The sequence below is a fragment of the Schistocerca americana genome, chromosome 4 (genome assembly GCF_021461395.2).
Source record: "Schistocerca americana isolate TAMUIC-IGC-003095 chromosome 4, iqSchAmer2.1, whole genome shotgun sequence".
Taxonomy (NCBI): domain Eukaryota; kingdom Metazoa; phylum Arthropoda; class Insecta; order Orthoptera; family Acrididae; genus Schistocerca; species Schistocerca americana.
The window spans coordinates 387,499,388-387,522,241 of NC_060122.1; the positions used below are offsets into that span (position 1 = coordinate 387,499,388).

General features: G+C 39.4%; 1 protein-coding gene across 1 annotated transcript in view; it reads left to right on the forward strand.

The window, feature by feature from the left end:
• The window catches only part of LOC124613503 (methyl farnesoate epoxidase-like), a 250,109-nt gene extending 231,341 nt beyond the window's left edge, over nt 1–18,768 (forward strand). The window contains exons 8-9 of the mRNA XM_047142211.1: nt 18,295–18,439; nt 18,517–18,768. Of these exons, the coding sequence (XP_046998167.1) occupies nt 18,295–18,439; nt 18,517–18,692 (321 nt within the window). The 3' untranslated portion in view covers nt 18,693–18,768. The remainder of the gene's footprint in view (nt 1–18,294; nt 18,440–18,516) is intronic.
• The last annotated feature ends 4,086 nt before the right edge of the window (nt 18,769–22,854 follow it).

A 22,854-nucleotide genomic window follows, 5' to 3' on the forward strand; every position in this document is an offset into this window, starting at 1 on the left:
GGCATTTAAGGAATTATTCTTCCTGCACTCCATATGTGAATGGAATGGGAAGATGTCCTAACAGCTGGTACAATGGGAACTACCATTTGCTTTACACTTCACAGTAGTTTGCAGAGTAATGTAAAATCAGTGAATCTATCACCATTTCTCTCAAATTATTTTACAAATCCACATTGCAGCACTTAATACTTTGAGAATTGTAGCACAGTAATGTCATTGTATCTATATTTTATGATAAATTAACACAAATTTTGCAAATGAACTATATTACTAACATTCAATAGCATGCAAGATGTAATGAAAACTTTTAACACAATGTCATCTGACTCCCACTGTTTTGGCAAACTTCCGAGAATATTTCAAAAAAACATGTTCAGTAATTATGACAGCTAACTGTAAATTACAGAATGTATCATAAATGTGATGGGTTATGTTATATTAAAAGATCATCATGATTGTCCTATACCTGCTCACTTCATGCAATGTAAATTGAAAGGTCCAACTTCACTGGATGGAAGTTTAGGTCAAGCACAAGCCTACTGTAAGAGCCCTGGCCTGCTGAACAGGTTAAAGCCATTTACAGAATTTCAGTATCAACAGATCTGGATAAAAGACTTGTAGATGTGGGTTGGGAACTTGTGAATGCAGCATGGATGTGAACAGCATATGTCTTACCCCTGCAGACCTGTCTACCTATTTTCCCTCTCCAAGACGTGTTGAGCATCTTTGCCACACATGTTACTAGTCTCAGAGCGGTGGCATAATCACAAAGTATAACAAAGCGAAGCTCTTTTGAAAACTGTTAATAAAAGAAAATGCCATCCCAGAAGGCACAAATTGCCATAAAACAGAACAGGTGCGTGAACACAAACCAGAGATAATATCAGTGAAATAGTAAAGTAGCAAATAATGAAACAAAGAACATATTTAATATCAGTGATATATTAAAGTAGCTAATGATGGAACAAAGAACATATTTTGGAGAAGAGAGTATGGGAAAAACAGGTGAAGAGTTTAGAGGGACAGAAGTATGTCATTTGATAAATCACAAGTTTTCCCAATCAGAGTAGTATTCTGCTCATGTTCATCATAAGATGACTGATTTCAGCGTCAAAACCTTGTTGTCTACCATACACACTTTCATTTATTGGAACAAGCTGAAATCTTACTTCAGAATATATTTAGAATAAAGGAAGTTGCAGCATGTGTCCACTTGTATATGCATACATAATATCGAATTTTGATGTTTGTTATGTTGGCCGTTACAGTTGCAACTGAAAAAAATCACAAGCCACAATGAATTTGTACATAACACAAATGCTGAAATAAAAATATTGTACTTGTTCCTGGAAATTAAATAGCCTATGATAGACAAGATGGTTTTGACCTTCAGAAAATACACCAGCTGATCAAATGTGTGTGGAATTGGCCACTAGATATAACCAGAGATGGGCTCACCAATATAAAAGGTGGAAGGGAGTATTGTGTTGTCAGTAACAGGCAATAACACCAGAATGGGTTGGTCAGGATCCTCAGTGACTTTGAAGGCAGAGAAGTCATTGGTAACAATTACATCAAGGATGTTTCATCCCTTCTACTGCTGCCTAATTCAACTGTTGGAGATGTAATTGTGAAGTGCAAATGCAAAGGAACAACTACAGCTAAACCAAGACCAGGGCAAGCCTCTTGTACTAACAGACGTGGACTATTGAGCATTTCAGGGAGTCAACTAAAGCGTCACACGAAATCAGCAGGACGAATCACTTGTGAGTTCCAAAGCGGTTCCAGTTATCTAGCTACAACAATAACTGTGCATTGGGAGTTACAAAGTTGGGGGCAACTCTGGAGTAGCTCTTCATAAGCCACACATTTCTGTAGACAGTATTAAACAGTACTTTAGGTGATTGAATAGTGAGACCACTAGACAATGGATGACTGGAAACAAGTGATTTGTAGTGATGAACATGCTATAGGACTACCATGTGACAATCCAGTGGGTTTGGATTTGGCAAATGCCTGGAGAATATTACCTGCATTCATGTGAGGTGGCAACAGTGAAGTGTGGAGGAGACAGTGTTTTTTGGTTAGGATGTGCCCCTTTATTGTGTTTAAGGGAATGGTAAATGTGAAAGAATATGAATATATTTTACAATGTTGTGCATTATGTACAGCAGGAGAGCAGTCTGAAGACAATGATTATTCTTATCAGCATGACAGTGCACCCTGTCATAGACCAGCATGCATGAGGCAATGTTTTGCGGACAGCAGTATTCCAGAAATGGACTGTTACATAAAGAGTCCTGACCTGCACTGGTTGGAACTGGAACACCTTTGGGATGAGTTGGATTGTTGATTCGCTCCAGACCACAACATCCAACTACCTTCTTTGGTTTTGGCTCTTGAGAGAGAATGGGCTGCCATTATTCAAAAGACGCTCAGACGTCTCATTAAAAGAGTCCCCAGCAGAACTCAAGCCTCCAAAAAAGCAAAGGTTGGGCACATCCCACATTAGTGTCATAGACATCGAGCTATTTTTGTTCAGGTAATGTACATTGTGACTGTGAATCTGAAAATAAGAAAACTAAATTAAAAACATTATTTGACTTACTTAACTTTTCACACATTCATCCTTCCCATACAGGAGTGATTTAAGAACATTTTTCACACAAACAACTTGTCATTTAGTGTTCCTCCTCCCAGTTTTCCTTTGTACACTTTCAGGTGTGTCAGTTTTCACTACTAATTGTGTTACACATTGCATACAAATCTTGCAATATTGGGTGTCCTTGATGCCCCTCTAAGACTGGCACCCCAAGAGGCCAGTACTAATTGTGGTATGTCATATGTAGGAATCTTACAACTGTGGCACCTCTGGTCCCCATCTTATCTTGGACCCCAACTGATGGCTTGTGTCACTTGGGCCTTAAATCAGCCCTTACCCCATGGAAACTTAGTGTGTCATGCAGTCTGGAGTGTTTTTCCACTGGAAATAGTAACAGTGCACATCACATGATATTTCAGCCATCTTCAGGTAAACTTTTACATTTGAACAGTAAATACTTGAAGGATACAACAACTGCATTCACTGCAGGAACAGGCAGTCAACATGACCAAATTCAAACAAGGCATAATAAATTTTTAATTAATAACTTAATTATTGATAGATCTCAATTTCATATGTTTGTTTTTAGGTGAACATATTTCACCATTTTATTTGATCTTCATTTTAGACAATCTGAATGCCCAATAACCAGTTACTTGTTCATGCAAAACATCTATCAGACAGCAAAAGGGGATGAAATCTGTTGATAGCATTTAAACAAACTTAGGTTACTTGTATATAAAAAACAAAGATGAAGTAACTTACCAAACGAAAGCGTTGGCATGTTGATAGACACACAAACAAACACAAACACACACACAAAATTCAAGATTTTGCAACCAACGGTTGCTTCGTCAGGAAAGAGGGAAGGAGAGGGAAAGACAAAAGGATGTGGGTTTTAAGGGAGAGAGTAAGGAGTCATTCCAAACCCAGGAGCGGAAAGCCTTACCTTAGGGGGAAAAAAGGATAGGTATACACTCGCACACACACACATATCCATCCGCACATATACAGACACAAGCAGACATTTGTAAAGGCAAAGAGTTTGGGCAGAGATGTCAGTCGAGGAGGAAGTACAGGGGCAAAGATGTTGTTGAATGACAGGTTAGGTATGAGCGGCGGCAACTTGAAATTAGCGGAGTTTGAGGCCTGGTGGGTAACGTGAAGAGAGGATATGCTGAAGGGCAAGTTCCCATCTCTGGAGTTCTGACAGGTTGGTGTTAGTGGGAAGTATCCAGATTGTGGTATCACCGCCAGACACCACACTTGCTAGGTGGTAGCCTTTAAATCAGCTGTGGTCCGTTAGTATACGTCAGACCCACGTGTCACCACTATCAGTGATTGCAGACCGAGCGCTGCCACACGGCAGTTCTAGAGAGACTTCCTAGCACTCGCCCCAGTTGTACAACCAACTTTGCTAGCGATGGTTCACTGACAAAATACGCCCTCATTTGCCGAGATGATAGTTTAGCATAGCCTTCAGCTACGTCATTTGCTACAACCTAGCAAGGCGCCATTTTCAGTTACTATTGCTATTGAATCATGTACTGTCAAGACCGACATTCTTCATTAATGGATTAAAGTTAAGTATTCCACCAGCTACGTCTGTTTTTCTAAATTCTAATTTCCTTGTCCTGTTCCAGACCTCACGCCAGCCTGCGTGAGCTAAAACGCGTGCCTTTCGGCCTCCTCTAGTAACACGGTGTTCACTCTCCTACCAATCAAAACACAGATAACTCGGATGGTGTAACACTGTGCCAAGACATGCTGGCCATGCACCAAGGCATGTTTAGCCACAGGGTGATCCTCATTACCAACAAACACTGTCTGCCTGTGTCCATACATACGAATGGACAGTTTCTTGCTGGTCATTCCCACATAGAAAGCTTCACAGTGTAGGCAGGTCAGTTGGTAAATCACGTGGGTGCTTTCACACGTGGCTCTGCCTTTGATCGTGTACACCTTCCGGGTTACAGGTCTGGAGTAGGTGGTGGTGGGAGGGTGCATGGAACAGGTTTTACACCGATTGCGGTTACAAGGGTAGGAGCCAGAGGGTAGGGAAGGTGGTTTGGGGATTTCATAGGGATGAACCAAGAGGTTACGAAGCTTAGGTGTATAGCGGAAAGACACTCTTGGTGGAGTGGGGAGGATTTCATGAAAGATCGATCTCATTTCAGGACAGGATTTGAGGAAGTCGTATCCCTGCTGGAGAGCCACATTCAGAGTCTGATCCAGTCCCGGAAAGTATTCTGTCACGAGGGGGTCACTTCTGGGGTTCTTCTGTGGGAGTTTCTGGGTTTGAGGGAATGAGGAAGTGGCTCTGGTTATTTGCTTCTGTACCAGGTCGGGAGGATAGTTGCGGGATGCGAAAGCCGTTTTCAGTTTGTTGGTGTAATGGTTCAGGGATTCCGGACAGGAGCAGATTCGTTTGCCACGAAGACCTAGGCTGTAGGGAAGGGACCGTTTGATGTGGAATGGGTGGCAGCTGTCATAATGGAAGTACTGTTGCTTGTTGGTGGGTTTGATGTGGACGGATGTGTGAAGCTGGCCATTGGACAGATGGAGGTCAACGTTGAGGAAAGTGGCATGGAATTTGGAGTAGGACCAGGTGAATCTGAATGAACCAAAGGAGTAGAGGTTGGAGAGGAAATTCTGGAGTTCTTCTTCACTGTGAGTCCAGATCATGAAGATGTCATCAATAAATCTGTACCAAACTTTGGGTTGGCAGACCTGGGTAACCAAGAAGGCTTCCTCTAAGTGACACATAAACACGTTGGCATACGAGGGGGCCATTCTGGTACCCATGGCTGTTCCCTTTAATTGTTGGTATGTCTGGCCTTCGAAAGTGAAGAAGTTGTGAGTCAGGATGAAGCTGGCTAAGGTAATGAGGAAAGAGGTTCTAGGTAGGGTGGCAGGCGATCGGCGTGAAAGGAAGTGCTCCATCGCAGCGAGGCCCTGGACGTGCAGAATATTTGTGTATAAGGAAGTGGCATCAGTGGTTACAAGGATGGTTTCCGGGGGTAACAGATTGGGTAAGGATTCCACACGTTCGAGAAAGTGGTTGATGTCTTTGATGAAGGATGGGAGACTGCATGTAATGGGTTGAAGGTGTCGATCTACGTAGGCCAAGATACGTTCTGTGGGGGCTTGGTAACCAGCTACAATGGGGCGGCCGGGATGATTGGCTTTGATGATTGGCTTTGTAAATTTCTCTGCCTACGTAGATCAACACTTTCAACCCATTACATGCAGTCTCCCATCCTTCATCAAAGCCACCAACCACTTTCTCGAACGTCTGGAATCCTTTACCAATCTGTTGCCCCCAGAAACCATCCTTGTAACCATTGATGCCACTTTCTTGCCCCACTTGTGACAGGATACTTTCCGGGACTGGATCAGACTCTGAATGTGGCTCTCCAGCAGGGATACGACTTCCTCAAATCCTGCCCTGAAATGAGATCCATCCTTCATGAAATCCTCCCCACTCCACCAAGAGTGTCTTTCCGTCATCCACCTAACCTTCGTAACCTCTTGGTTCGTCCCTATGAAATCTCCAAACCACCTTCCCTACCCTCTGGCTCCTACCCTTGTAACTGCCCCCAGTGTAAAACCTGTCCCGTGCACCCTCCCACCACCACCTACTCCAGTCCTGTAACCCGGAAGGTGTACATGATCAAAGGCAGAGCCACTTGTGAAAGCACCCACGTGATTTACCAACTGACCTGCCTACACTGTGAAGCTTTCTGTGTGGGAATGACCAGCAACAAACTGTCCATTCACATGTATGGACACAGGCAGACAGTGTTTGTTGGTAATGAGAATCACCCTGTGGTTGAACATGCCTTGGTGCACGGCCAGCACATCTTGGCACAGTGTTACACCGTCCAGGTTATCTGGATACTTCCCACTAACATCATCCTGTCAGAACTCCGGAGATGGGAACTTGCCCTTCAGTATATCCTCTCTTCGTGTTACGAAGTCTTTCCGCTCCCAGGATTGGAATGACTCCTTACCCTCTCCCTTAAAACCCACATCCTTTCATCTTTCCCTCTCCTTCCCTCTTTCCTGTCGAAGCAACCATTGGTTGCAAAAGCTTGAATTTTATGTGGGTGTTTGTATTTGTTTGTGTGTCTATCAACATGCCAACGCTTTCATTTGGTAAGTTACATCATCTTTGTTTTTAGATATATTTTTCCCACGTTGAATGTTTCTCTCTATTTTATTCATATCATTAGTTTACTTGTATGTTTCTAAAGTAGAAATACAGCATAAAAATTCCAACATCTCTTACAATTTCACTGCAGTATTAATTTAACATAAAACTAGGTCGTTTGCAGTAAGAGATGAGTTTTGTTGTTTGGGCAGCAGAATAAGTGACAACTCCTGAAGTAGAGAGGATATAAACTGTCAACTAGTACTAGCAAAGAAGCATTTCTGAAAAAAAAATTATTTTTAATCAAATATAAATATAAATACTGGGATGTCATTTTTACAATATTTATCTTCAGTGTAATCCTGCATGTAAGTGGAATGTGGATGTTAACCAGTTCAGCCAACAAAGGAGTGTTTACAATGTGATGCTACAGAAGACTGCTGAAAATTTTATAGTTAGATCAGATAACTAACGAAGAAGTATTGAATGAAACTGGGTAGTCAATAAATTTACAGCACCACTTGATTAATTAACAGGACATATTACAGGAGATTTCCTAAGACATAAAGAAATTATCAGTTTCACATTGAAGGGATATGTGGGGTGGTGGAGGGGGAGGGGGGGTGGAAGGAGAAAGCCTGTAGATGATGAACAAGGCTTCACTGGGCTTCACTGTGGTAAACAGGTCCAAAATTATGTAGTCTACAGTTGTATGCAGAAATGAATATCTTTTCACAGGATAAGCTAACTTGGAGAACTGCAATAAAAAACAACAACAATAGTATTGTCAAACCACATAAATGTTCCCAATTCATTGTAGAATATAACTGATTCTTTATTATTATTATTATTATTTATTTATTTATTGCAAATTTCAGTGATCGGTGAATCCATGTTGTGAATATTTCGCAGCATATGGAATATGTCAGTTTTACAAATTTGTTAGAATATTATGTAAAAGCATTAATCAGTTTCATATTGAAGTATCTACAGCTTGGTTCTATTAGAGAAAAATAAATTTTGCGGTTTAATAAATATTACGTAAGATCTGGAAATGAACCTGAGTATTACAAGTACAGAAGTAATGTTCATTATGGTTCAGGATCTCTTCTAGAGGGTAAAATGACACTTGCAATGGGATTAAGGTGTTTTTTTCCATACAAGAGATCATTATCTACTAAACACTCTATTTCAGAAGGGATGGTATTAAAAATCTTACACCCAGTAAACTGGACCCTGTTCTGTATCATACTCAAGTTTGCATGTTCATGGAAAATATCTTTTCTTCTAGTATCAAGACTATGATGCACACTGTTGAACTTGAAACACTTTTTTTCTCTTATGGAACACAGCAGAGAGAATATATACTATGCCATGGGTTTGACGATTTCAAGTTCCTTAAAAAGATTTCTGCATATGACTCTAGGGTGGACTCCACTCATGATTCTTATGGCTCTTTTCTGTGCACATAGTACTTTTCTAGCATGTGCCTGATTTCCCAGAAATATGACTGCATATGCCATAATGGCATAAAAATAGCCACAATAAGTCGATATAATGGTTCCCATATCTCTGTAAGAGCAGACAATGTGCAAAGCATACGTGGCAGAATGCAGTCTTTTACACAGATCCAGGATGTGGTTTGACCAGTTTAGTTTACTATTAGTATGTAAGCCCTAGGTATCTGCTGGTCACCCAGTTTTTCTCCTGTTTCGTCTTCTTTAGATGTTGTATGAAACTCTCCTATCTCACAGTTGCCCCTAGACCTGCACCACACTGGACATCTATCAACAGGGATGTCTTTGCCTCCCACTACTGCAATCTGTCCAATGGTTCTTCTGCCCAGAATTCCTGTCTGTCTGTGATGCAGTCATTCTTCAACATGCATGAGAGATGAATAGTTAATGCAGCATCTGCACGAATGCACCTTCTTCTGTTTGCGTACCAATGCTACCATTCACAAACCAGTAATCTCATACCATCACTCATGAAAAATTTTGTATAGGACGGACTGCTAGGTCCTTCAAAAATTGTTTTAGAGACCAAACACATGACAACAATGAAGGCTCTGTAAAGAGGCATCTTCTACAAAAAAAACCACTTGTTCAGTGAATTCAAAGCAATCTTAAAACTCATCACAACACACCTAAAAGGCTATTGTTAAAAACACTAGAGAAATTGGAATTTTTTCAGAGTAACAAGTTTTCAACAGAAATACTAAATGAACAAATAGATTTCACTAAAAACTTATAGATACATTTCTATCACCAACCTAGACTCTTGGTAGTTGGTGCTGCAATAAAGTTTGCCACTACAGAACATTCTTTTTGTGATAAATGCCGAACCATTCTATATGCCCCCCCCCCCCCCCCCCCCCTCAAGGCTATGCACTTCTGTGTCACTTGCCCTCATGTTTTTCTTTTTACGTTGGATGAATAACAGCCTAATTGTTCACTATACATGCAGGGTCATATGCTCATATTGGTCATGGGCCAATAAAATATTCAGAAGTTATTACCTAGTTCTTGGCACTACATGGTACGAACTGAAAACTCCCAACAACAGCACTACTGTGTCTGTTCCATGGTGTTTTCATATTATTTTAATTAAAAATTTTCATTTTATAAAACGTTTGTAGTCACAGGATTCCAAACAGTTTTAAAATATTTTTTAAGGATATCCAGATGATCCTGTTTACCAATTCAACCCACTCTCCCCTCCCTCCACAATCCACCCTTGCTCGCTCCTCTTCCCTCTTTTAATTGCTTCATGGCATTTTGCAGTTCTTGTTATTTACAGAAACACAATTTCATAGCAACAGAACCATAGAAGATTTTATAGACAATGTTTTAAATATACTAATTCTAAAGCAATTTTTCTATCCCCTTACAATTTTAATTTTTTCCCAGTTTATAGCATGCACAATTACAGCTTATGCTTTATTATATGGTTATGCAATGTCTGTAGGTGTTTCCTATGAAACGATTGTAACATGTAATAGGAGTAAAAAGGAACAAGTAACGTTAGCACTGGTTTTTATATGCTGTAAGTTGTCAAAGTTAGACTCATTAACAGAAAATTTGTCTCCTGTGCACTAGTGTCACCCAGCGGGCCCTTCCATGGTATTATTTCGAACAATTCAAAAAAACTGTTATGCATTGTTTTCTAAAAAATTACTTTTTGTAAAATGTTATAAAATGATGCACATGAATTCTTTACTGATGAAATTGTTTTGTACGGTGTAATGATGAAAAAAGGTAGTTGTGAGCAAACAAATACATTGTGTACCACATATCTAGCACTGCCAAGTGGTTTAGTCCACATGATTTCTGATTTATTTCTTAGTAACAGGTTAGACTTGGATCTTGGTTATGAATGTTGATAAAATATAGCACATCTATTGAACAGTTTTCTGTCAAAATAAGGTAACTGGACAGGTAAAACAAAATCTATTCACCACATGACAGCAGAAAACACACATAAAAGATTATAATTAGATAAACCTCTGGAGCCAGTGGCACCTTCTTCAGGCGGAAGTGTTGAAGGGGAAGGAAGAGGGGTGAAGGATACGAATTGGAGAGAGGTTTAGGAAAAAGGGGTAGATTTTGGGGAAGTCACCCAGAACCGGGATCAGATCAACCTTACGAGACAGGATAAGAAGGAAAGACTGATTGTTGGGACTGCACCAGATGAGATTTGAAAACCTGAGAACTTAAAGGTGGAAGACAGGGTAATATGCAAGACAGAGATTACTGCTTAAACGTCGTGGATGGGGGGGGGGGGGGTGCAAAAAATAGACAGGTAAGAAAATGAAAGGTGTAGAAAACTACAATGGAGTGAAGAATGGAGTAGTTACTGTAAAGAAATGCTGAGGCAGGAGAAATTAATGTAAATTAAGGGCAGGGGTGGCAAGAACCAAGGTCATGTAGTAATGCTGGTTCCCACCTGCAGAGTTCTGAAACACTGGTGTCTGGTGGAGAAGAATGGTGAAACATGCACCAAGGTCACGATTGTCATGTGGAGCACACTCTGCAACAGGATATTACGGGTTACCAGTGTACACCCTCTGCCTACACCATTCATCCTAAATATTAATTTTGTGGTAGTCCTGTTGATGTAAAGGTCGAAAATGTATTTGGAATACATTTCACATAAATTTTCTCAGCATGTTATAGTCTTAGGTGGAGATTTCAATTTACCAGATATAGACTGGGACACTCAGATGTTTAGGACGGGTGGTAGGGACAGAGCATCGAGTGACATTATACTGAGTGCACTATCTGAAAATTACCTCGACCAATTAAACAGAGAACCGACTCGTGGAGATAACATCTTGGACCTACTGATAACAAACAGACCCGAACTTTTCGACTCTGTATGTACAGAACAGGGAATCAGTGATCATAAGGCCGTTGCAGCATCCCTGAATATGGAAGTTAATAGGAATATAAAAAAAGGGAGGAAGGTTTATCTGTTTAGCAAGAGTAATAGAAGGCAGATTAAAGACTACCTAACAGATCAAAATGAAAATTTCTGTTCCGACACTGACAATGTTGAGTGTTTATGGAAAAAGTTCAAGGCAATCGTAAAATGCGTTTTAGACAGGTACGTGCCGAGTAAAACTGTGAGGGACGGGAAAAACCCACCGTGGTACAACAACAAAGTTAGGAAACTACTGCGAAAGCAAAGAGAGCTTCACTCCAAGTTTAAACGCAGCCAAAACCTCTCAGACAAACAGAAGCTAAACGATGTCAAAGTTAGCGTAAGGAGGGCTATGCGTGAAGCGTTCATTGAATTCGAAAGTAAAATTCTATGTACCGACTTGACAGAAAATCCTAGGAAGTTCTGGTCTTACGTTAAATCAGTAAGTGGCTCGAAACAGCATATCCAGACACTACGGGATGATGATGGCATTGAAACAGAGGATGACACGCGTAAAGCTGAAATACTAAACACCTTTTTCCAAAGCTGTTTCACAGAGGAAGACCGCACTGCAGTTCCTTCTCTAAATCCTCGCACAAACGAAAAAATGGCTTACATCGAAATAAGTGTCCAAGGAATAGAAAAGCAACTGGAATCACTCAATAGAGGAAAGTCCACTGGACCTGATGGGATACCAATTTGATTCTACACGGAGTACGCGAAAGAACTTGCCCCCCTTCTAACAGCCATGTACCGCAAGTCTCTAGAGGAACGGAGGGTTCCAAATTATTGGAAAAGAGCACAGGTAGTCCCAGTCTTCAAGAAGGGTCGTCGAGCAGATGCGCAAAACTATAGACCTATATCTCTGACGTCGATCTCTTGTAGAATTTTAGAACATGTTTTTTGCTCGCGTATCATGTCATTTCTGGAAACCCAGAATCTACTATGTAGGAATCAACATGGATTCCGGAAACAGCGATCGTGTGAGACCCAACTCGCTTTATTTGTTCATGAGACCCAGAAAATATTAGATACAGGCTCCCAGGTAGATGCTATTTTTCTTGACTTCAGGAAGGCATTCGATACAGTTCCGCACTGTCACCTGATCAACAAAGTAAGAGCCTATGGAATATCAGACCAGCTGTGTGGCTGGATTGAAGAGTTTTTAGCAAACAGAACACAGCATGTTGTTATCAATGGTGAGACGTCTACAGACGTTAAAGTAACCTCTGGCGTGCCACAGGGGAGTGTTATGGGACCATTGCTTTTCACAATATATATAAATGACCTAGTAGATAGTGTCGGAAATTCCATGCGGCTTTTTGCGGATGATGCTGTAGTATACAGAGAAGTTGCAGCATTAGAAAATTGTAGCGAAATGCAGGAAGATCTGCAGCGGATAGGCACTTGGTGCAGGGAGTGGCAACTGACCCTTAACATAGACAAATGTAATGTATTGCGAATACATAGAAAGAAGGATCCTTTATTGTATGATTATATGATAGCGGAACAAACACTGGTAGCAGTTACTTCTGTAAAATATCTGGGAGTATGCGTGCGGAACGATTTGAAGTGGAATGATCATATAAAATTAATTGTTGGTAAGGTGGGTACCAGGTTGAGATTCATTGGGAGAGTGCTTAGAAAATGTAGTCCATCAACAAAGGAGGTGGCTTACAAAACACTCGTTCGACCTATACTTGAGTATTGCTCATCAGTGTGGGATCCGTACCAGATCGGTCTGACGGAGGAGATGGAGAAGATCCAAAGAAGAGCGGCGCGTTTCGTCACGGGGTTATTTGGTAACCGTGATAGCGTTATGGAGATGTTTAATAAACTCAAGTGGCAGACTCTGCAAGAGAGGCACTCTGCATCGCGGTGTAGCTTGCTCGCCAGGTTTCGAGAGGGTGCGTTTCTGGATGAGGTATCGAATATATTGCTTCCCCCTACTTACACCTCCCGAGGAGATCACGAATGTAAAATTAGAGGGATTAGAGCGCGCACGGAGGCTTTCAGACAGTCGTTCTTCCCGCGAACCATACGCGACTGGAACAGGAAAGGGAGGTAATGACAGTGGCACGTAAAGTGCCCTCCGCCACACACCGTTGGGTGGCTTGCGGAGTATCAATGTAGATGTAGATGTAGATGTAGAACAGAGTTTCTTTACAGTTGTTATATGACGTGTGTCATTTCATAGGTTGGTCCCCCTTTGATACTATATGTTTTGCCTGTTGCACATCTGGTATAGGTGGTTGTAGGAGGGCAAGCAAGTTTTGCAGTGGGAATGCTCAAAGAGGTGGGAGTCATAACGTAGGGAGATGGGAGAGGGAGTGTAGGGTCACAAGAATACTGTGGAGATTGCAAGGGTGACAAAAGCTGTTGCAGGTGTGATGGGTAATATTTCAGACAGAATGGATCCTATTATTGGGCATGATTTTAGGAAGTAATAGCCTTGTCAAATTAACTGATTAATACATTCAAGACCAGGATAACACTGGGTGAGCAGTGATGTGCTCCGAAGTTGTTTATTGGTGGGAACAGCAGTACCAGGATGGGACGTGATGGCCCTGCAAGTCTGCTTTTGAATTAGGTGGGGTAATTACGTCCAGTGAAGGCTGAGGTGGGAATGGTGGTGTATTGCTGTAAGGAATCTTCATCCGAAAAAATAAGTTTGTCTTGAATGCCAAGGCTGTACAGGAGGGAACGTTTGCCATAGAAAGGATGGCAACCGTCAAAATTAAGAACTGTTGATTGTTAGTAGATTTCAATAAGACAGTAGTGTGTAGTTGGCCTTTGGCGAGGACGAGATCAAAATCAAGGGAAGTGGCACAGGATTCAGAATACTATCATTTGAAATTTAATTGGGAGAATTCAGAGATTCCAGGAATTTTAACAGGTCAGCCTCACCATGAGTCCATATGGTAAAGATGTCATCAATGTACCTAAACCAAACCAGGAGCTGAAGACTCATGGATCCCAGGAAAGCCCCCTCCAACTGACCGGTGAAAAGATTGTGGTAGGAGGAAGACATCCTGGTTCCCATGACTGTACCCTTGATCTGTTTGTATGTCTGTCCCTCAAATGTGAAGTAGTTGTTGGTAAGTATAAAGGTTATTAAAGGGAGTAGGAAGGATGTCATAGGTTTGGAATCAGGTGAGTTTTGCCTGAGGAAATGTTCAGCAGCTGACAGACCATGTACTTTAGGGACCTTGGTACAGAGGGAGCTGGTATCAGTATTGACAAGCAAGATGCATGTTGGGAGTAGGATGGGCATAGATTTAAGACCATTTCTGTTCCTCCTAAAAATAAAAATGTTAGCATACTATGCCTACTTTGATTCCATAATGTCACACACGATTTTTGTGTTGGGTAACTCATCAAGCTAAGTTAAAGTTTTCTGGATTCAAAAATGTGTAATAAGAGTTATTTGTGGTGTACTCAAGAACATCCTGTAGAAGCAAATTTAGGGAACTATTGATGCCAACTATTGCTTCCTAATATATTTATTCCTTAATGAAATTCATCTTTCAGATGTATCTCTTTTCTTAAACCAACAGCTCAGTTCATGGAATCAATCCTGGAAACAAGAATAATCTTCACAAAGATATTAAGTCACTTACTCTGGTCCAGAAATGTGTATGTTATTCCCAAACATACATTTTCAATAACCTACCGGCAACCATAAAAAGTTTAATTATGGTACAAATAAAGTTCTATTTAAATAAGCCTAAAGGAGTTATTGCTTGCCAGCTCCTAATCCATTGATGAATTGCTTAGTAGACTAATAGTTGTGTATGTGTTACAAATAATATAAAATAGTGTAATATGACTTTAGCACAAATTCAGTGCAGCAAAGTAATCATTGTAAATAAGATATGCTGTAAATTAATTTTTATATTTGATGATCTATGGTTACAGTAACCTAAAAATTACCATATGCACTTCCTTATACTGAGTACTTACATATTTTGTCACAAGTTATTTATTACCTTTCAAACAATAATACATTTAAGGTATTTTTTACTTAGTCAGCTTCTGTGAGGACATTCCAATTGAGATCTGTGGAAAGTACATTAGCATATTTGTTTTACTTTGTAAATATTTTTTGTGTATTTCTGTTTTTCTGGCATCTTTTACATCCTAGAGGATCTCCTCACTATAGATCTATTGGAACATAAAGTATATTTAATCCAATCTTAGGCTATGTGCAGACTGAAACACCTTCAATTTGGGCTGACTACTATTCAGTCAATGTCCTACACTCACTAGGCATGGATGCTGTATCTGCCACAGTTCATCTTTTAGGCAGCAGGTAGCATATTTTTTCATAATAAACTCGTAGCTGTATACCACAATAAGACAGAATCTTCTCAGATGATGCAGGGAAGACCCAAATGCTTAACTTCTCCTGAATGTCTGTCAGGATTGCTCCACAGCATTCACATTCAAATGCATGTTAGCACTACATATACCAGTATAGGGATCGTGGCCTCTGAGAAATAGGCCTATGCATGGTGCTCATTTTAACTGGACACATTGAAATATGTCAAACATCACACATCTTATCAAAAAAAAAGTTATAATTCCCATTTGTTTGTCATGGAGAGGGACATACCACATTCAATCTCCCACCCAACACATGAGTGGGAGGCGCGGGGTAACTTTGAAATCTTCGATGGGAACCACCATTTTTTGTTGCAGATTATGAGTCTATGATAAAAGCTACATATATTTTGTCTGAAGCATTTTCTTTGTTTCTCCACAGATGGTGCTGTAATAGAAGGAATGGAAGTGGGTACACAATCATAATTTATGGCAGGTTGCTAAATGGCCCTTGAATAGCCAATGGCACTTGGGACCCCACCTCCATGCTGCAAGGGTAGAACAAACCAGTATTTTATAACTTCTAATTGCAAACCCCATTCATTGCTACATATCAAACAGTTGACCATTCGGTGTGCCACTGTGGCCATGGCTTGAGGTGAATGCTACTCAGCTTTTCCAAGTACAGTAAGTACTCAAACATAGTACCACCAACTTGAATGCGTTTAGTGATCTACTTTTCAAATGACCATACACAAGGCAGAAGCATATCTGCCAGAATGTCAGCACAGGTGTTTCTGATGCAGTCAATCATGTCTTCACAGCCTGTTGGCACATATTGGTACACCTTATCTCTTAGATATCCCTATAGAAAGAAATACAGAAACTTCAAGTCCAGCCGACCTAGCAGGTCAGTTAATGGGGCCATCTCTGCCAATCAACCAACCAGTGCAAACATGGTCTCATAACTCCCATGCTTCAGTTGGGTGATCCGCTGGGCAGTCATCGTGCTGAAATCACATACCTTGTTGAATGTCCAGTCAACATCCTCCACTAGTACCAGTAGTTTCTGTTCCAAATACATTTGGCATTTGCTCCCAATGAATGTGCCATTGATAAAATACGGACCTATGAGTTAATTTCCCATGATGCCACACTATATGTTAACTGACAAAGGACATTGATGGTCAGCTCACCATAACCAGTGGGAATCATCTACACTCTAGCAATGCATGTTAAGCCGGTTAATGCTACCATGGTTTGTGAACACACACTCATCAGAAAATAGTACCTCAGCTAAAAATGTGGATGTCATTTGGATTTTGCTGACATGCCCATTCACAAAGCACTACCCACTTATGGAAATTGGTGCCATGAAATTCCTGATGCAGTGACACACGGTGTGGATGATACTTTTGATGATGCAGTATTGTGAAAATGCTACCTACAAACATAAAGGAATTGTAATATAATTTCTTGGTGCTTATCTGGGAGTTGTGGTGCACTGCAACTAGTACAGTTATTTCATTATCTTCTCCTGTAACACGTTTGCTTCATTTTGTTTTGCTGGTCTGCACACTGCTATCCAACATAAGTCTGTCCACAATCTTGTAAAAGAGCGAATGAGAGTGAGCTTTCTCTGGAAAGCACTTGTCATATAGGGCAGTAGCAGCCTCAACATTTCTCCTACATTCTTTGTAAATTAGGATCATTTCAATATTTTCTTCTATGCTGCAACACTCGTTGGCCATTTGCACATCTTTTCTCCATATTATGGGTAAGTATGCAGGCAATAAACAATGTGCAAGTATTGTAATGTTTAGAGCCGCTATCTGTTCAATGTCCTCATGGTATGTGAGCTCTGGTCACAGTGTACTGCCTGTTATGATACATTATGGTTATATGTATGGCACATTGAGTAGACCTCTCTCCAAAATTTCAGAGTAATATGATGTTGACAATGGGGTTTCCAATTGGAAGTTATAAAATACTGGCCTGTCCTGTTCTCGTACCATGGAGACAGGGTAGTACGTGCCATTGGATATTCAAGAGTCATTGAGTAGCATGTCATAAATTACAATTTTGTACCCATTTCTATTCCACCAATTACAATGCCATCAGTGGAAAAATGAAGAAATTGCTTCAGACAAAATGTATGTAGATTTTGCCACAGAACTGTAATCTGCAATAAAAAACGGGGGTTCCCATTGAAGATTACGAAGTTGCCCCTGCTGCCCACTCATGTTGTAGGGTGTTGGTTTGAGTGTGGCATCATTTGATGTGGCCCACCAAGAGAAACAAATTGGAATTATAAATTTTTTATAAACATGTAGTTTTTGAGATAGTTCAATGTCTTCTGTTAATGTACATGTGATCAAGTTATCAACAGCTCAATGCAACAAATCAAACAGTTTGTCAGCAAACATTCCAATTCTTATTTTTGGGTATTATTGTATGCAAACAATTTTATTACATCTCATACTAACTTTGCTACCTGATATGGCTTTTGCCTTGGTGTTGTGGTTTCACTGTCCCCGGCACAAAGAAAAATTTCTGTATAAGTGTAACCATTGGGTTGGTAAATTCTCTGTGTCTTATTTCTTTCTGAATAATGTATGTCGCAAATGGAATTTTCTAAACTCACAACATTTTAATAGTACTGTTCTTTATAACTCGAAAAATACGATCAATAAAAGTAATACTACTGTCAATAAAGTGTACATAAACAGAGGTATTTATTATGCTTTCTAACCATAAATAGTTGCTAACATAAAGTAAATGATGCATTCTTAAGCAGAATACAACTGTACTGGTAAACAACTGGTCACTGCATATGGACAAAGAACACTGGGGTGATCCTGAAGTTTATCGACCAGAACGTTTCATTAATGAAACTGGACTACTTAGAGAGGATGATGCATTCTTACCTTTTGGTCTGGGTGAGTTACTGTTACTAGAGAGAGTTATGGTAATATAAGTTGTGGCTCATATCTGACAGTTTTAATTTGTCTTTCAGGTCGACATCGATGTTTGGGGGAGCATTTTGCAAAATGTTGTTTATTTCAAATTTTTGCTGGAATCTTGCAGAAATTTCAACTTGTTCCTGCTGATGGTACTGACCTGAAGTCTACTACTTTTGGGGGATTTAATCTTGCACCAAAACCTTATGACATCATTTTCAAATCTCGATAACATTGCAAAACCATACAAATATAATTGTTTTCTTTATTGTAGTAACAACTGAAACCCAATAGATGAATACATTTTACTGAACTTATTATGAAGTTAATTACTTGTAAATAATATTTTATTAAATTATCATCTCCATGCTGCCAAACTGTTGTTCCAAAAATTTTATTTGAATTTTTGAGAGGAAATAAAATGGTGGAACGTACAGGTGAGGAGAGGAGTGTTTTCATATTGACAGTTGTTGATACATAGACTATAACTATTAACAAACAATTATATTCTAATTTAATTTCAATACCATACTTTGCAGTTCGTTCATGTGTATCATCACCCAAATAAATGTACCATTTTTTTTATGGGAGTCTCATTAACAACTGAATGATACAATAATCTGTTAGGGAAATAAACATGTGGTGATGGCTTGATTTATTCCCCACAGTCCTGTTCTTGTTTATCACAAGTTAATAAACAACAGGAAACAATCATTAGTGCACTTCGTAAGCTGCAAATTGAAACTGTTTCTAGTGAATCACTTGACTGAGTAATTTTCAGAGACATATGCAGACCCAAATTAAATGGCAACAGCAACTAAGACAATGACTGTACAATACATGGCTTAAAGCTGTTGTACTGGAACATGCAACATTAACTAATCTATAACAGGGGCAGCTATTCAGGGGGCAGCGGGTGAAATGGCACTTCAGGAATACTTTTATCTTGCCACACTGTAAAAAAGTGCATTTTTCTTACCATGTTTGCTGGTTTTTGCCCCAAATGTATTTCCCTGTTCTGCACTGCATGGAACTCTCTTGTAGCAGCAGTGTATGATTCTGACCAGGGGAAGTGAAGTATGTAGCCTTTCTCAGCTCAGCCTCATGGAAGGAACCACAGACTGAGCACGTGTAGCTGCTATAGCCACCATAACATCACCTGCCTAAATTTGTGTGTGGAGAGATCATGTGGTAAAGTAGATCGAAATTTTACTCCCAGCCCCTTCCATTGCTGTGCTAACCCTGCTGGACAGCATGTTAGCTCTAAATCTCCCTGTATGGTCAAGTAGGAGGAACTCAGGCCTAATTTCATACAGGGGAACTTTTTTAGTCCTAAAAACAATCGCTCAGGTAGGGTAACACCTCCAAGCAGTGTTCAACAATCCAAACTTACACACAAATTAATTCAGCAAAACTTTCAAAGTCTTAGCAAAATAGCACAATGAGTTGGATACGACTGCAGCAATTGAGAACTCTGATGTTTTAGTTATAAGTGAACACTGGTACACAGCTAATTAGTGTATGTAAGCAACTCTCCACAATCTTTTGCTTTGCCTACAGTAGAAAAGAGAAACACGGTTGGGTCTCTATCCTTGCATGGTAGTAACTATGATGTAACAGATGTAAGTACTTTCAGCATTGAGGGTGTAATAGAACTAGCAGCAATTAATTACAAGAGGGGGAAAGAGAACTTAATTATTATAGGCCTATACAGACCTCCACCTGGTAGCCTAGATATTTTCTTTGATGTTTGTAGCCAGCTGCTGGTGGCTGAGCGGTTCTAGGCACTTCCGTCTGAAACCGCACGACCGCTACGATCGCAGGTTCGAATCCTGCTTTGGGCATGCATGTGTGTGATGTCCTTAGGTTAGTTAGGTTTAAGTAGTTCTAAGTTCTAGGGGACTGATGACCTGAGATGTTAAGTCCCATAGTACTCAGAGCCATTTGAACCATTTTTTTGATGTTCGTAGTGACCTGCTTGTTGACATAGACAATAAACACAGCACAAAAAATGGTTGTTGTCCAATGACTCTAGCTCTAAAAAACTAATACCAATATTAGCTCAATTTCAAGCATTATTTCTGGTAAACAGGCCCTCTAGAGAGATCAGATTAGATTAGATTCAGTTTTCATTCCATAGACCAAAACAATGAGATGATTCTTGTTGGTGTGGAACATGTCAGAAAGTATAACATAAAAACATAAAACATATGAATATAATACTTAAGAAAAGTTATTAAAAAATCCAGAAGTATGTGTATCATGTCTGAAATCAGCAACTCTGATAATAAAATTAAAACAATTTGGAATATTATTAAAAGAGAAACAGGTCAACCAAGAGCACAGGAAGGCAGTATTACCATCAAATTGAATGAAAAATTTACGAACAAAAAGTCAGAAGTTGAAAATATTTTGAATAATCATTTTCTAAATGTTGTGGATATAGTAGGATCCAGGTGTTCATTAGAAGATGCTAGGCTGTTAATGGAAGAGGCCATACCTATGCAATTTGATACAATTGAAATCTCACCCACTTCTCCTCTGAAAATAGGAAAATAATAAACTTGCTTAAAAGCAAAAACTCACATGGAATTGATGGCATTTCCAGCAAAATACTAAAAGCTTGCTCTCAACAGGTAAGTAAGATTCTCAGCCACCTGTGTAATACTCTCTGGAACAGGGCATTTTTCCCTGATAGACTGAAATATGCTATTGTTATACCTTTGCATAAAAAAGGTGATAGATCTGATGTCAACAATTACCATCCGATCTCCCTTCTAACAGCTTTATCCAAAATTTTTGAAAACGTAATGTATTCAAGAGCAGCTTCACATATCTGTAAAAATGAAGTACTAACAAAATGTCAGTTTGGTTTCCAGAAAGGTTTTTCAACAGATAATGCCATATATGCTTTCACCAATCAAATTTTGAAAGATCTGAATAACCCAACACCACCCATTGGAACTTTTTGTGATCTCTCAAAGGCTTTATATTGTGTAAATCATGAAATTCTGCTAGACAAGCTCAAGTATTGTGTCATGAGTGGGACAGTGCACAAATGGTTTAATTCGTACCTAACTGGAAGAGTGCAGAAAGTTGAAATAACCAGTTCTCATAATATGCAAAGATCAGCACATTCCTCAAACAGGGGAACTATCAAGAATGGGGTTCCACAAGGGTCGGTCTTTGGTCATTTGTTGTTCTTAATATATATTAATGACTTGCCATTCTATATTCATGAAGAGGCAAAGTTAGTTCTCTTTGCTGATGATACAAGTATAGTAATCGCACCTGACAAACAAGAATTAACTGATGAAATTGTCACTAATGTCTTTCAGGAAATTACTCAGTGGTTCCTTGTACATGGACTCTCACTGATTTTTGATAAGACACAGTACATACAGTTCCGTACAGTAAATGGTATGACGCCATTAATAAATATAGACCTTAATCAGAAGCATATAACTAAGGTAGAATATTCAAATTTTTTAGGTGTGTCCATTGATGAGAGATTAAATTGGAAGAAACACATTGATGATCTGCTGAAATGTTTGAGTTCAGCTACTTATGCAATAAGGGTCATTGCAAATTTTGGTGATAAACATCTCAGCAAATTAGCTTACTATGCATATTTTCACTCATTGCTTGCATATGGCATCATATTTTGGGGTAATTCATCACTGAGGAATAAAGTATTTATTGCACAAAAGTTTGTAATCAGAATAATAGCTGGAGTCCACCCAAGATCATCCTGCAGACATTTATTTAAGGATCTAGGGATATTCACAGTAGCTTCTCAGTATATATACTCTCTTTTGAAATTTGTTATTAACAACCAAACCCAATTCAAAAGTAATAGCAGTGTGCCTAACTACAATACTAGGAGAAAGGATGATCTTTACTATTCAAGATTAAATCTAACTTTGGCACAGAAAGGGGTGAATTATACTGCCACTAAAGTCTTTGGTCACTTACCAAATAGTATCAAAAGTCTGACAGATAACCAACAAGAAGAAATTAAAAGAATTTCTGAATGACAACTCCTTCTACTCCATAGAAGAATTTTTAGATATAAATTAAGGAAAAAAAAGTTGTTATATTAACTTAATTATGTTGTTAAATTAAGTTAATTATGTCATGCATTGGAAAATTTGACTCTTTCCACATCATTACGAAATATCGTATTCATGATCCATGGAACTAGTATTAATCTAATCTAATCTAATATAATATAATCTAATCTACCCTGATCATTTGTCAGGAGATTGTTGAAATAGGTGACTACAATATGGTAATCTGGAACAGTTAATATTTACAGAATTAGCATGATGCCAGAATGACACATTGTTATGCACTATTAATGAATTTATCATACACAAAATACCTAATCTTGA